The sequence below is a fragment of the Spinacia oleracea genome, chromosome 3 (genome assembly GCF_020520425.1).
Source record: "Spinacia oleracea cultivar Varoflay chromosome 3, BTI_SOV_V1, whole genome shotgun sequence".
Taxonomy (NCBI): Eukaryota; Viridiplantae; Streptophyta; class Magnoliopsida; order Caryophyllales; family Amaranthaceae; genus Spinacia; species Spinacia oleracea.
Window position 1 is genome coordinate 99896375 of NC_079489.1, and position 13796 is coordinate 99910170.

At 38.6% G+C, this 13796-nt stretch overlaps 1 protein-coding gene across 1 annotated transcript; it reads right to left on the minus strand.

Moving 5' to 3' along the window:
* Window positions 1–290: 290 nt before the first annotated feature.
* Window positions 291–13560, minus strand: LOC130469916 (uncharacterized). The gene is made up of 2 exons (XM_056839444.1): window positions 10977–13560; window positions 291–484 (listed from the first exon to the last, which is right to left on the minus strand). Exons 1-2 carry the CDS (start codon window positions 13558–13560, stop codon window positions 291–293), a joined length of 2778 nt encoding a protein of 925 aa, XP_056695422.1.
* Between the last annotated feature and the right edge of the window lie 236 nt (window positions 13561–13796).

The window sequence follows — 13796 nt, forward strand, 5'->3', positions numbered from 1 at the left end:
TCTTGCGGGCCAGGAGTGTAGTAATGAATAATTATTTTGCCGTTCACAGTTTAGACTCTTGCGGGCCAGGAGTGTAGTAATGTTTGTGATTTTTTTTTTGGTGTGGCTGCACTCGAATAGTTTTTTTTGTTACTCAAGCTGCCTACGTACTTGCAAAATAATTGATGATTTACTTTACAAGATCAAGCCAACGTAGTTCAACACCCATCTCTTTTTTTTTTCTTTTTTTTTTGTTTCTTTTGGGCGAGCAGTTTATCCTCTTACTTAGGAGTTTACAAAGATTCCACTTTTCATGAGTAGTACCGCTTTAGAAACTTGCCGTTGATAGGCCCCACGCGTAGTCCTTCTGCGTCAACGATTTTGTAAGCCCCATTAGTGTATACCTCTTGCACAACATATGGACCATCCCATTTTGAAGTGAATTTACTTCCAGTCTTACGTGAAGTAATGATAGGTCGTCTCACTGCTAGAACTATGTCCCCCACTGTTAGGTTATGATACATATGACATTACATAGATCATGCGGAAACAACCATTAACCCAGGACAACATATTATTTACACATAATCATATAGCATAATTTAGATGCATACTCTTTGTTGCGTGCCCTCCCTAGCTGCGCCCGAACCGAACAAGAACAAGTCTTTTAGGACTCCAAGTGTCGTCCCTCCGTAGATAGTCCACAGCACGTCCGGATCCGCCTTAAGATTGACCAACTAGAATCGCCCTTAAGGTTCTAATATTTTCGGTTAGGTAGGCAAGAATATTGGCTGATTTTTCTGCTTAAAAATCTTAGTTTTGAATACTTAAAACTTGTGTATAAATTATGACCCCTAGGCCTTTATTTATAGAGTTATGGAAAAGGAATCGTAATCCTAGTAGGATACGAATTAATTGAAATTAGAATCCTACATGAATTCTATTTAATTAATTTATCCAATTAGGAATAGAAATTTAATCATACACTGACTCTTGTAGATTCAGGAATCACGCATGAGCACAAACTCACACACACACGGCAGCCACAAGGGCTGCCCATGCGCGTGCGAGCAGCAGCCCCGCGCAGCACGGCCCACGCATCCGTGGCCCTTGGCGCGCGCTGGGCCTGCCTTGCGGTAGGCCTGGGCGCTGCCTTGGCTGGGCTTGTGGCGCGCATGCTTGCTGGGCGATGGCCCCAGCTTCGTGCTGGGCCTTCGTCCGGCAAGCCTCGTCCGATGCTAATTCGTACGATACGCTTCCGTTTAAATTTCCATTTCCGGAATCTATTTCCGATACGAACAATATTTAATATTTCCGATTCCGGAATTAATTTCCGTTTCGAACAAATATTTAATATTTCCGTTTCCGGAATTATTTTCCGATTCCGGTAATATTTCCGATTCTGACAATATTTCCGTTTCCGGCAATATTTCCGATTCTGGTAATATTTCCATTTCCAATAATATTTTCCGATACGTACCATGTTTCCGTTTCCGGCAACATCTACGACTTGGATAATATTCATATTTCCGATACGATCCATATTTCCGTTTCCGGCAATATCATCGTTTCCGGAGTATTCATTTCTTGCCTGTGACGATCTTAGCTCCCACTGAAACCAAGATCCGTCGGTTCCGAATATTCATAGATGGAGTATTTAATGCCATTAAATACTTGATCCGTTTACGTACTATTTGTGTGACCCTACGGGTTCAGTCAAGAGTAAGCTGTGGATTAATATCATTAATTCCACTTGAACTGAAGCGGCCTCTAGCTAGGCATTCAGCTCACTTGATCTCACTGAATTATTAACTTGTTAATTAATACTGAACCGCATTTATTAGACTTAACATAGAATGCATACTTGGACCAAGGGCATTATTTCCTTCAGTCTCCCACTTGTCCTTAGGGACAAGTGTGCATTTCCTAATTCCTTTGTCGCTCGATGCTTGCTCTTGAACATAAGGTAAGAGTTGTCATCCTTATTATGTTCAGAGGTGTTCCTCGGTTTCAGAGTTCAACTGATCAAATAAACAGATAATCATAGCCTATGATTCATCCGAGCACGGCCATGCATTTCACAGTTTCTAGCTCTCCGAGTGGCCTTGTACAACTTTTAAGCATCTCTTCCCGATTTATGGGAGGACAATCCCAATCTTGCGATCTTGAGATTAGACTTCGTTTGATAGGTGATTACCTGAGCGTTGCCTTTATAGCCTCCTTTTACGGTGCGACGGTTGGTCAACGTCAAAGCAACCAGTTCTCAAACAAGTAATCTCAAATCACTCAGGTATTGAGGATTTAGTGTCTAATAATTTAATGAAATTTACTTATGACAGACTTTCATCTCTTACAGTAAAGTTTCATAGGTCTTGTCCGATACTAGTCTTCCCAAAGTAAGTATCTATGCAAATGATTATGACATTGCCATGTCCACATAGTTCAAGAAACAGAACTACTAGTCATCTTGCATTCTAATCGTCTAACGTTTTCTATGCGTCCAATTTTATAGAAAACTCCGATTAGGGACCATTTTCAACCTTTGACATTCAAGTTCACTTGATAGACATTTCTTAGTCACAGGACTGGTCCTGACAGTCTATCTTGAATATATCGTCAAATTGAAGGGACTCATCATTTAATACTAAACCAAGATTAAATGGAATATGAAAATACATTTCATATATGATAAATGTTCAACCCCAATGTTTTACAACCATGGGCCTCAAACCCATTTTCTAAAACAATTCATGGAATTCAAAGCTATGCTTGATTTCCAGTGCGACAATGTGAGTGTTGCTTCTCACTTGTTGCATAGGTTTAGTTATCATGCTTTGCCAATCTTAACATCCTTTTCATCGAATGTTCTTTGAGATATGATGATAAGATCTTTTCGAGTTTGTTTATTATGTGATCTAGTCTTTCCTACTACATTAGTGGTTCTACGCATTTTGCAATGAAGAACCATTAAGTTAGCAGACGTTTTTCTTGCTTCAAGAGTGGTTCCACGCATTTTTCAATGAAGAACCATCAAGCCAGCAGATAGGTGATCTACCCAAGTTCGGTGAAGAACTTTAAACAACCCTGTTTTATTGCTTCTTAGGCAATAATTACTTTTACTTCAACTGTATAGGTTGCTAGTGATGCTTTGTTTGGATTTACCTATCCAAGCAGTTCATAGATATGTGGTAGACTCTCCAACTATATCTTAGAACATAGAAATTAATATTTTAATTTCCCACGCAACAACTCATGGTCTCCAACCCATGTTGCCATTTCAAAACACGATGCTCTATAGCTCGTCTTTATCAATGGTTAACTCCAAAGGGTCTTGCTTGATCCTTTGCCAGTGTTTATGCGTGTAGCATCAATATTTAGCGTATCTTTATTTCCTTGAATCAAGAACTATTCCTATGTACCTTTTCAAGTACCATAAGTATTCTTGATCTCAATCTAGTTGATCTTCACTTAGATCAATAGAGATTGGTATATGTTCGTCATGCCTAAAGTCATACGATACGTTTTTGGCGATCCTCATATTATATCATACATGATAAATTCTTTTGCAGAATAATTCCCAATTGAATTCTATTCATGTAACTTTAGCTTATTCAATTTCAGCAGATACTGAATCCAGCTAAATTTTTTTGACATATAATATAGGTTAAGAATCTCATTTAGACTCTTTGATGTTTAACTTAGTAAATGCTTATACATAGTTCAAACATCCTTTACTTAGATTTATTCACATGGGTCGAATATCTCCAATGGAGACTTTCGTGTTTGATTTAGTAAATGCCATTACTTAATCCAAAACAATATCATAAGATTTTTGTAAATAGATCTTAATACCCAGTATGTACTAAGTTTCGCCATGGTCCATCATTGATGAATTATTTCAAATCTAAGTCATTAGCATTTGAATGTTATTTCACAATAGAGAGATATGTGTGTAATACACATAGGACCAATTAAGTTTTAAGTACTCCCACTAAACTTCTTATATATCTATAAGAATCATGTATATTTTATGAAACTAAAATACTTATTAGCTTTACTAAAATACATTTCTAATTCCCAATTGCTTGCTTAAATCTGTACTTAGATTTCATAAGCTAGCTTTCCTTTTCAAGCATTTATTTGGATCCACAAATCCTATGACATACCATGTACATAGTTCATTCCAACATTTGATTGAGGAATATGTTTTGTCATCCAATTGCCATATGTACCAATATGCAATCATTGCTTGAATTATAGACTTAAGCATTACGATTTTGCATGAGGTTTCAACACAATCCATGCCATGAATTTGCTTGTAACCTTTAGCAACTAATCTAGCTTTGTGTGTGAACACAATTCCATGTTTGATGGTTTTTATCCTTAAAACAAACTTGCAACCAATAGGTGTGAAACTATTCTTGCAAATCAACAAAATTTCAATTTTGTCATCAAAACATTGAGTATGTTTTATGGCCTCTAACCATTTAAAACATTTGAGTCTATATATGGCCTCTAACCATTTTAGGGAATCTAGGTTTCGTCATAGCTTTCTTACAAGTCATAAACTCATTAATCTACATGATAATAGTTTGACTGCAAGTTGTAGGTTTCTTCACTATCGAATAGAAGAATCTCATAGTTTCATTGACCAGAACTCTATGTTTCCTTACTATCTAATAGAAGAATCTCATAGTTCCAGTGACTTGAACTCTATGCCTACTTGGGTATAGAACATCAAACAATAGAATATCAACAGGCACTTTGAGAGTCTTTTGAATATTCTATTCTCCTTGAAGCACTTGTAAAGTCTTCTAAGAGATGTCTATTCTTTAAAAGCTACTTCTAAAGTCCTTTCAGAATAAGTTCGGATTTTCTGAAGCACTTCGAAAAGCCTCCGGAATGTCCGTTTATGTTTGTTGTTCGCCTCGAAAACTTTCGAGGTCTATTTTCTCCCACTTGTCATTTTGGAAACGAATCTCCAAAAGGACATTATTTCGAGCAAACAAACATTATGTTCTCAAAAATTCGTGGTAGAAACAATACCCTTGTGTCTCATTTGAATAAATCACAATGAAACATATATCTAGACTTGGGCCTTAGTTTGTTGAATAACAAACACTAAGCTCCCACTGAGTTTGCAACTCTCTAGATATATTTTATGAAAAGTTATTCTGAAATTACTTTTCAATAGCTTTGACGAATTTGGTTTAGTTTGGTGGTAGTTGAGCATTTTGTTTTAGAAATTATAGGAAAAGTCTTTATGATCCGTCATTGATCGAATCAAGTACTAATTGACTTCGATTATTCCAACTAAGATATGCCATATCTTATGGACCTAGATTGTGAAATTACAACACACAATCATTGATGATCATATTTGGTCTCAAGTAATCATCAACATGATCTAACCTAGATCTTTATGATTTCTTGCCAAGTGGATTTTATACTTTTGAATCTTTGAACTAGCCAAACAGATTCAACTTATATCACATTTGAGTAAATAAACCTATATTCACTCAAATCCATGTGAAATAATAAAGTCATAAAACCTTTCTTTAGCTTTGAACTCTATCGTCTAGGCGTTCTAACAATAGTTCATATTCTTTGTTACTTTCAACAAGTAAGACTAGCTTGTCTTAAGTTGATCTAGAAATCAACCAACTTTCAAAAGTCCATCAAAATAGAGCTTTTGAATGTTAACTTGTTGATATGGTCTAAGCAACAATGCCAAAGATTAGTGGAACTCATATCAAGAAGTTGATTTGAACCTAGTAAAGTTCTTTAAAGAGTTGTTTGTTTTAATCAAGCATATTGACTCAACCTGTAATTGACCATTTCATTCAAATAAACAAACAAACATTGCTTTTGTTTTTCTTGAATGTGAGTCTTCCTGTGTTTGAAGCAGAAATTTAGGTATGCTGATTATGGAACAAAATAGCCATTTCGTTCCAGCCTTTGAAAGGACTTAAAACAAACTAGATGACCCTACAACTAATGTAGCATTGCCATGCTTCATTTCTCACTTGTAGGTCAATAGTGTATCCTAGCTTCCATTGTTTGAGTTTTTACCGAAGTAAGAACCTCAAGCGGTATATGATACCAAGGAAGTTTGATTGCTAGGTCACTTCTCTTTAAACATAAATTTATAGGTAGAAACGGAATCGTAAATTCCTTTCATTTGTTCCTTGTTTCCTATTTCTTGTACCCTTTCTTATAGTCTTAAGAATTGAATTCTTTAGTGTTGACTTTTATACTTGTTAGACATGTCCAATGTCACCCCAACAAGGTTCTTAACATTTAATTTATGTTGAATATTAAGTTTCAACTAGATGATCTTACCAGAAGCTTCTAAAGTTCTCTAAGCATCGATCTATTCGAATGTCTAGGGACTAGACTCATTCGAGAATTAAATGGACAAAGATATTAGGTTGTTAACCATTGGTAAAGCTGAGCGTTTAAGCTCAATGCTTTATGATCTCAAAACTACAGTGTATTTTGAATTCACAAGCACCAATTGGTTTGCCATTCGAATTTGATATTCGAAAACAACCATAAAAGTCGATATAAGAAACGTACATTTTAAATTGCTCACTTTCTCTCTTTTCCGTGAATCGTTCTTGGATTCACTACCAATCGAGGAAATTTACTGTTACCTTTCTAAAAGGATTTATTGCAGTGCAAGATATTTAATTATAAACAATAATTAAAACATACATTGAAGCATGCAAAGTCTAAACATTTATCATGAATAATAACTTGAAATTAAAGCAACCATGCAATTCAAACAAGTTATTAGCATTTTATTCGATTTTATTGTTCCGGCAGGTGTGAATAAAATGATTCCAAGATCCTAAAATCATTGAAGAACTAAGCACAGTTTGTCGACTTAATCCTAGAACATCTTAGGTAAGCAAAAGCCTTTTGCTAATAGTCTAGAAACTATTCTTGGTTGATAGGTACGTCTAAGAACTTATTAGGTAAACCTATCGAATTTGCCACGACATAAAAGGACTCCTTACTTATATCGTTGAGTTTCACCAAAACTAACATGTACTCACAATTATTTGTGTACCTTGCCCCTTTAGGACCAATAAGTAACACCTCGCTGAGCGAAAACTATTACTAGATTGATGTAAAGGATATCCAAGCAAGTGTATATTTTGGCATGGCACCTTTTAACTCAATTTTTAAGTTTGGAACTTAAGGCTCTTACTATGTTGGTTAGATTTTAAGTGAACTAAAATCCTTAATCATGCAACATAATCAAGCTTTTGATCTCATGCATTTTAAGACATATTTAAAACAATAAATAACTTAAAACATGCATAAGATATTTGTGATCTAGTATGGCCCGACTTCATCTTGAAGCTTTGACTTCAAAGTCCGTCTTGAAAATCTCCGTGGGAGGCACCATTTTCTTCAAATAGGATAAGCTATAACTAATTACAACTATTTGATGGTTCGCAGACCATATTTGAATTGAAAAATAACTTTGGTACTTTAGACCAATTACATTCAAATTAATGGTACGCAGACCATATTTTCTATCCTATTTGGGCCATACTAGTCACTTCATAACCTGCAAAACAGTACATATACAATATATACCATTCACCCATTCATTATCATGAATGGCCCACATAGCTGGTTAGTAAAACACATTATGCATCACGTAAACATTTGCAGCAATTAATCAAGGGCACCAATAATCTACCAATTATTCAGTCCTTATTAATTCTAATCAAGTTGTTTTAACCTTAAGGATTTGTAGACCTAATCAAGAGTTTATGACTAAAAAGCGCTCCCACTTAAACCAATAAATTCATATGCTTTACTAATTTTAAACATAAAATTGTATTTCTAGTCTAACCGGAAACATACAAATTTAATTAAAATTTAAAGCTCATATAAATTTATAATTGAATCCAAAAATTTAATTTAATTTCAGTCGCATTTAAATTAATTCATGATTTTAATTTTAGTAAAATAATTAGAATAAATTCCATTTATTATAATTATAATATTCAAAATTAAAATCCAAGAAATTAATTCAAATTATTAATTTTAAAATTAATTAAAATTACGTGAACTGAAATTTTCAAATTAAACATTCAAAACGATCTAATCGTAACGCAAACACCCTACGCGTTGCACGCCCATGGGCCGTACGCACACAGCCATTGCTGGCCATGTGCGCGCACCCCATGCGCTCGTCGCATAGCTGCTGCTGTCCTATCGCAAGCCTCCGCACAGCGCCCCATCGCACGCGAGCTATCGCTCGCAGTGCGCGCGCGCGAGATCGCTCGCTGGGTGCGCGACATCGCTCGCTGGGCGCGCTGGCTCGCTCGCTGTGCGCGCGAGCCATCGCTCGCTGGGGCGCGACATCGCTCGCTGGGCGGGCGACATCGCGCGCTGTGCGCGCGAGCCATCGCTCGCTGGGGCGCGACATCGCTCGCTGGGCGAGCGACATCGCGCGCTGTGCGCGCGAGTAGTGCTGGGCGCAGCGCTCGTGGCACGCGAGCTTGCGCTCGCTGCGCGCGAGGCTGCGCGCACTTGTGCGAGGCAGCGCGCGTTGTGGCGCAGCTCGCTTGCTGCCCACACGCGACTGCCTTGGCTCGCCCCTCGCCCATGCCCATTCGTTCATTGCTCGTGGCACACGACACAAGGCAGGGCTGCTGCCTTGTGCTCGTGCACTACGCCCTTGCTCATTGCATTCGTGCCGCACGGGCGACGAGCTCCCTTGCTCGTCGTCGCATGCCCGCATTATACAACACCCCTTAAGGGTAACACGAAGCGTCCATTGCTTCGTGCGTGCAAGTTATATGAACGAATCGCATAAAAATTTAAAATTTATATTTAAAATTAATGACAAATTAATAAATATTATTAATTTCATAATTTTAGGGCGAAAAAATCGAAAATTTATTATCCAATTGATTTCCGATTGTTATGGATTCAAGTCTAGGTCATAAAAATTTAAAATTTATCGTAAATTTACAATTTTTATGGTGGTTTTTAATCATAGGTTTCTAATTAAATTACAATTAATTATGAAAATCAAATTAATTCTAAATTATTCTAATTTTCAACAAATTAATCATAATTACAAATTAGATTGCATAATTAACAAGACTAGGCATTCAAACTTGTTAAACATATGCAGTAGGTCAATCAAAAATTCAAGATTTATCAACAAGAATCGCAAATATTTAATTTAACATCTTAAATTTACGAAATTTTGCATTCGAAAAACTAAAACCTTCGAAAAGTCATAGTTAGGCTTCGAATTTGAGAATTCTGGGTTCGGCAGAAAAATACTATTTTTGTCAAAATTTTAGAATGCCTTTTACATGCGGAATTGACACAAAAATCACTCAATTCGGATGAGTAACGAAGAAACTGCCGAAAAACTGCGTACGTATAATTAAATAAACGCAATTTGCAATTAATTAACAATTACGAAAATTAATCACCCCTTTTAATTCTTGCAAATTTGTAATATTTAACCATGTTCATGCAATTTAGATTATGAAAATAATAAGGGGCTCGTGATACCACTGTTAGGTTATGATACATATGACATTACATAGATCATGCGGAAACAACCATTAACCCAGGACAACATATTATTTACACATAATCATATAGCATAATTTAGATGCATACTCTTTGTTGCGTGCCCTCCCTAGCTGCGCCCGAACCGAACAAGAACAAGTCTTTTAGGACTCCAAGTGTCGTCCCTCCGTAGATAGTCCACAGCACGTCCGGATCCGCCTTAAGATTGACCAACTAGAATCGCCCTTAAGGTTCTAATATTTTCGGTTAGGTAGGCAAGAATATTGGCTGATTTTTCTGCTTAAAAATCTTAGTTTTGAATACTTAAAACTTGTGTATAAATTATGACCCCTAGGCCTTTATTTATAGAGTTATGGAAAAGGAATCGTAATCCTAGTAGGATACGAATTAATTGAAATTAGAATCCTACATGAATTCTATTTAATTAATTTATCCAATTAGGAATAGAAATTTAATCATACACTGACTCTTGTAGATTCAGGAATCACGCATGAGCACAAACTCACACACACACGGCAGCCACAAGGGCTGCCCATGCGCGTGCGAGCAGCAGCCCCGCGCAGCACGGCCCACGCATCCGTGGCCCTTGGCGCGCGCTGGGCCTGCCTTGCGGTAGGCCTGGGCGCTGCCTTGGCTGGGCTTGTGGCGCGCATGCTTGCTGGGCGATGGCCCCAGCTTCGTGCTGGGCCTTCGTCCGGCAAGCCTCGTCCGATGCTAATTCGTACGATACGCTTCCGTTTAAATTTCCATTTCCGGAATCTATTTCCGATACGAACAATATTTAATATTTCCGATTCCGGAATTAATTTCCGTTTCGAACAAATATTTAATATTTCCGTTTCCGGAATTATTTTCCGATTCCGGTAATATTTCCGATTCTGACAATATTTCCGTTTCCGGCAATATTTCCGATTCTGGTAATATTTCCATTTCCAATAATATTTTCCGATACGTACCATGTTTCCGTTTCCGGCAACATCTACGACTTGGATAATATTCATATTTCCGATACGATCCATATTTCCGTTTCCGGCAATATCATCGTTTCCGGAGTATTCATTTCTTGCCTGTGACGATCTTAGCTCCCACTGAAACCAAGATCCGTCGGTTCCGAATATTCATAGATGGAGTATTTAATGCCATTAAATACTTGATCCGTTTACGTACTATTTGTGTGACCCTACGGGTTCAGTCAAGAGTAAGCTGTGGATTAATATCATTAATTCCACTTGAACTGAAGCGGCCTCTAGCTAGGCATTCAGCTCACTTGATCTCACTGAATTATTAACTTGTTAATTAATACTGAACCGCATTTATTAGACTTAACATAGAATGCATACTTGGACCAAGGGCATTATTTCCTTCACCCACTTGAAAAGAGCGAGGTCGAACTTTCTTGTTGAATGCGCGTGACAGACGAGCCTGATAGCATTCCGATTTCTGTTGTGCCTGCAGTCTTTTCTCGTCAAGTGCCTCTAACTCTGCTAGACGAAGTTTGTCATTATCATCCTTAGTCAACCCTTCTTGAATAGCTACTCGCAATGATGGAATTTGAAGTTCCAAAGGCAAAATAGATTCGACACCATACACCAAAGCGTATGGGGTTGATTGTGTTGTTGTTTTGTATGACGTCCTGTAAGCCCAAAGAGCTTCCCCTATCCTTTCATGCCAGTCGCGTTTTGATTTTGAAACAACTTTGCTCAACAATTTACAAAGTGTTTTATTGAAGGCTTCCGCTAGGCCATTTGCAGGAGCGTTGTACATGGACGATTTATGCTGCGTGAATTTAAACTTCTCACAAAGACTTGTCATCAATGTGTTGAAGAATGGCTTCCCATTGTCAGTGATGATCCGTCGAGGTATACCGTACCTGTAAATGATGTGGGTACGAATGAAGTCGACGACATTTTCTTTCTTGACCTCGCGAAGAGGAATGGCCTCCGCCCACTTAGAGAAATAATCAGTTGCTGCTAAGATATATGCTTGACCCGCAGACGACTTTGGTGTAATTGGACCAACCACGTCAAGTCCCCATGCTTCAAAAGGCCAAGATGAGACCGTAGGGTGCAATGGTTCTGGAGGCTGGTGGATGAAATTAGCATGAAACTGACAAGCTTCACATTTCTTCGCGTAGTCCATGCTATCTTGCACCATTGTTGGCCAATAATAGCCCATTGTTTTAAGGCAATCATACAATTTAGGACCTGATTGATGTGCACCACAAATTCCAGCGTGAGCCTCTTCCATGGCTTTCATTGTTTCCTCGTCTCCGATGCATCTCGACCATGAGTGGTTGAAAGATCGTCGAAACAAAGTTCCATTAAAAAGTATAAATCGAGGGGCTCGACGACGAATCTCCATTCTATGCCTTGGGTCACTAGGCAATTTTTGATGACTTAGATAGTCAACAATTGGTTGACGCCAATCTTCTTGGTCAATTTGATGAACAGTGATCATGTCGACTTCCTCATATTTCTCATCTTCAATTTCGTCTATGTCTGACGCAACGACCCAACGGTTACAAACCGGTACTGACATGGTTTCTTCTGCCCCCAGTGCCAAAGTGGCTGCAAGCCCTGCAAGTGCGTCAGCCATTTTGTTGGCACTCCTTGGGACATGATTTAACTTAACAGTGTCAAGCTTCTCAAGCAATTTTGTTGCATGTCTGTGATGAGGAATTAAATCCTCTTTCTTGACTTCATATTCTCCTAAGAGTTGGCTAATCACTAGCTGTGAGTCTCCGTAAATATCCAAGTCCTTTAATCCTAGTCCCACAGCCATTTGGAGGCCTAGAATGAGGGCTTGGTATTCGGCCATATTATTTGAGCATAACTGAGTTAACACAAACGAGTAAGTCAGAACATGCTTTTCTGGAGACAAAAAGACAACCCCAGCTCCAGCGCCATCTTGACGAGCAGCCCCGTCAAAATACATTTCCCAAGGTGGGAGTACGTCAATATAGAACACATCCTCCCCAGGCAAATCAACAGAAAGCTCCCATTCAGGTGGCACTGGATGATCTGCAAAGAAATCTGCTATTGCTTGACCTTTGACCGATTTTTGCGGCACGTACACAATGTCATATTGTTTTATGAGTACAACCCATTTAGCAAGTCGTCCTGAGAGAACTGGTCTTGAAAGGATATACTTGATTGGGTCAGCTTTTGAGATGACATGGACTGTATGAGCCTGCATGTAATGCTTTAACTTTTGGATGGCAAAATCCAAAGCAAGACAAATTTTTTCAATGGGTGAGTAGTTCAATTCAGCACCCACCAAAGTCCGACTCAGGTAGTAAAGAGCCGTCTCTTTGCGATCCTCTATTTCTTGAGCGCACATTGCCCCCAACGACCGCTCTTGTGCAGCAATGTAAAGGATAAGAGGTTTTCCTTTGACTGGTGCCCCCAACACTGGTGGAGAAGACAAATACTTTTTTATGCTTTCGAATGCCTTTCGACACGAGTCATCCCAGTCAAACGAAGTATCTTTTTTCATGAGATGGTTGAATGGGTGACATCTCCCAGCAAGGTTGGAGATGAACCTTCGAATGTATGCCAAACGCCCCTGAAGACCACGAAGTTCTTTAAGGTTTCGAGGTCCGGGCATCTCTTGGATTGCCTTAATCTTTGTCTGATCAATTTCGATACCCCTATGCCTGACAATGAAACCTAGAAATTTTCCAGATGTGACACCGAATGCGCATTTAAGGGGATTCATTTTTAGTTGACATTTTCGTAATCTTTCAAAGACTTTGCGGAGATCAGATAAATGACTCTCCCTCTTTTTGGACTTGACTACTAAGTCATCAACGTAGCATTCCACTATCTTGTGCATCATGTCTTCAAAAATTTTCTGCATCGCACGTTGATACGTGGCTCCTGCGTTCTTCAATCCAAAGGGCATGACTTTATAGCAAAATATCCCTTTCGGTGTGCGGAACGCTGTCGCTTCTTGATCTTCGGGAGCCATGCGGATTTGATTGTATCCGGCTGTACAGTCCATGAAAGACAATGCTTCATGACCAGTCGTAGCATCTATCATTTCTCTTCCTGATGCGACTAAGTGCCGAACGTCTTGGTTGGTCGTCAGGCATGGATGACACGCCGACACGACTAAAGACGGATCCTTTCCTCTTTGTCTGAGGACTTGATGATATCTTCCTCATACTATCATGTTCACCAAGCCTGTCAAACACAGATGCCTGGTTCTTAGTTGCAGGTGGACACAGTCGATCAAAA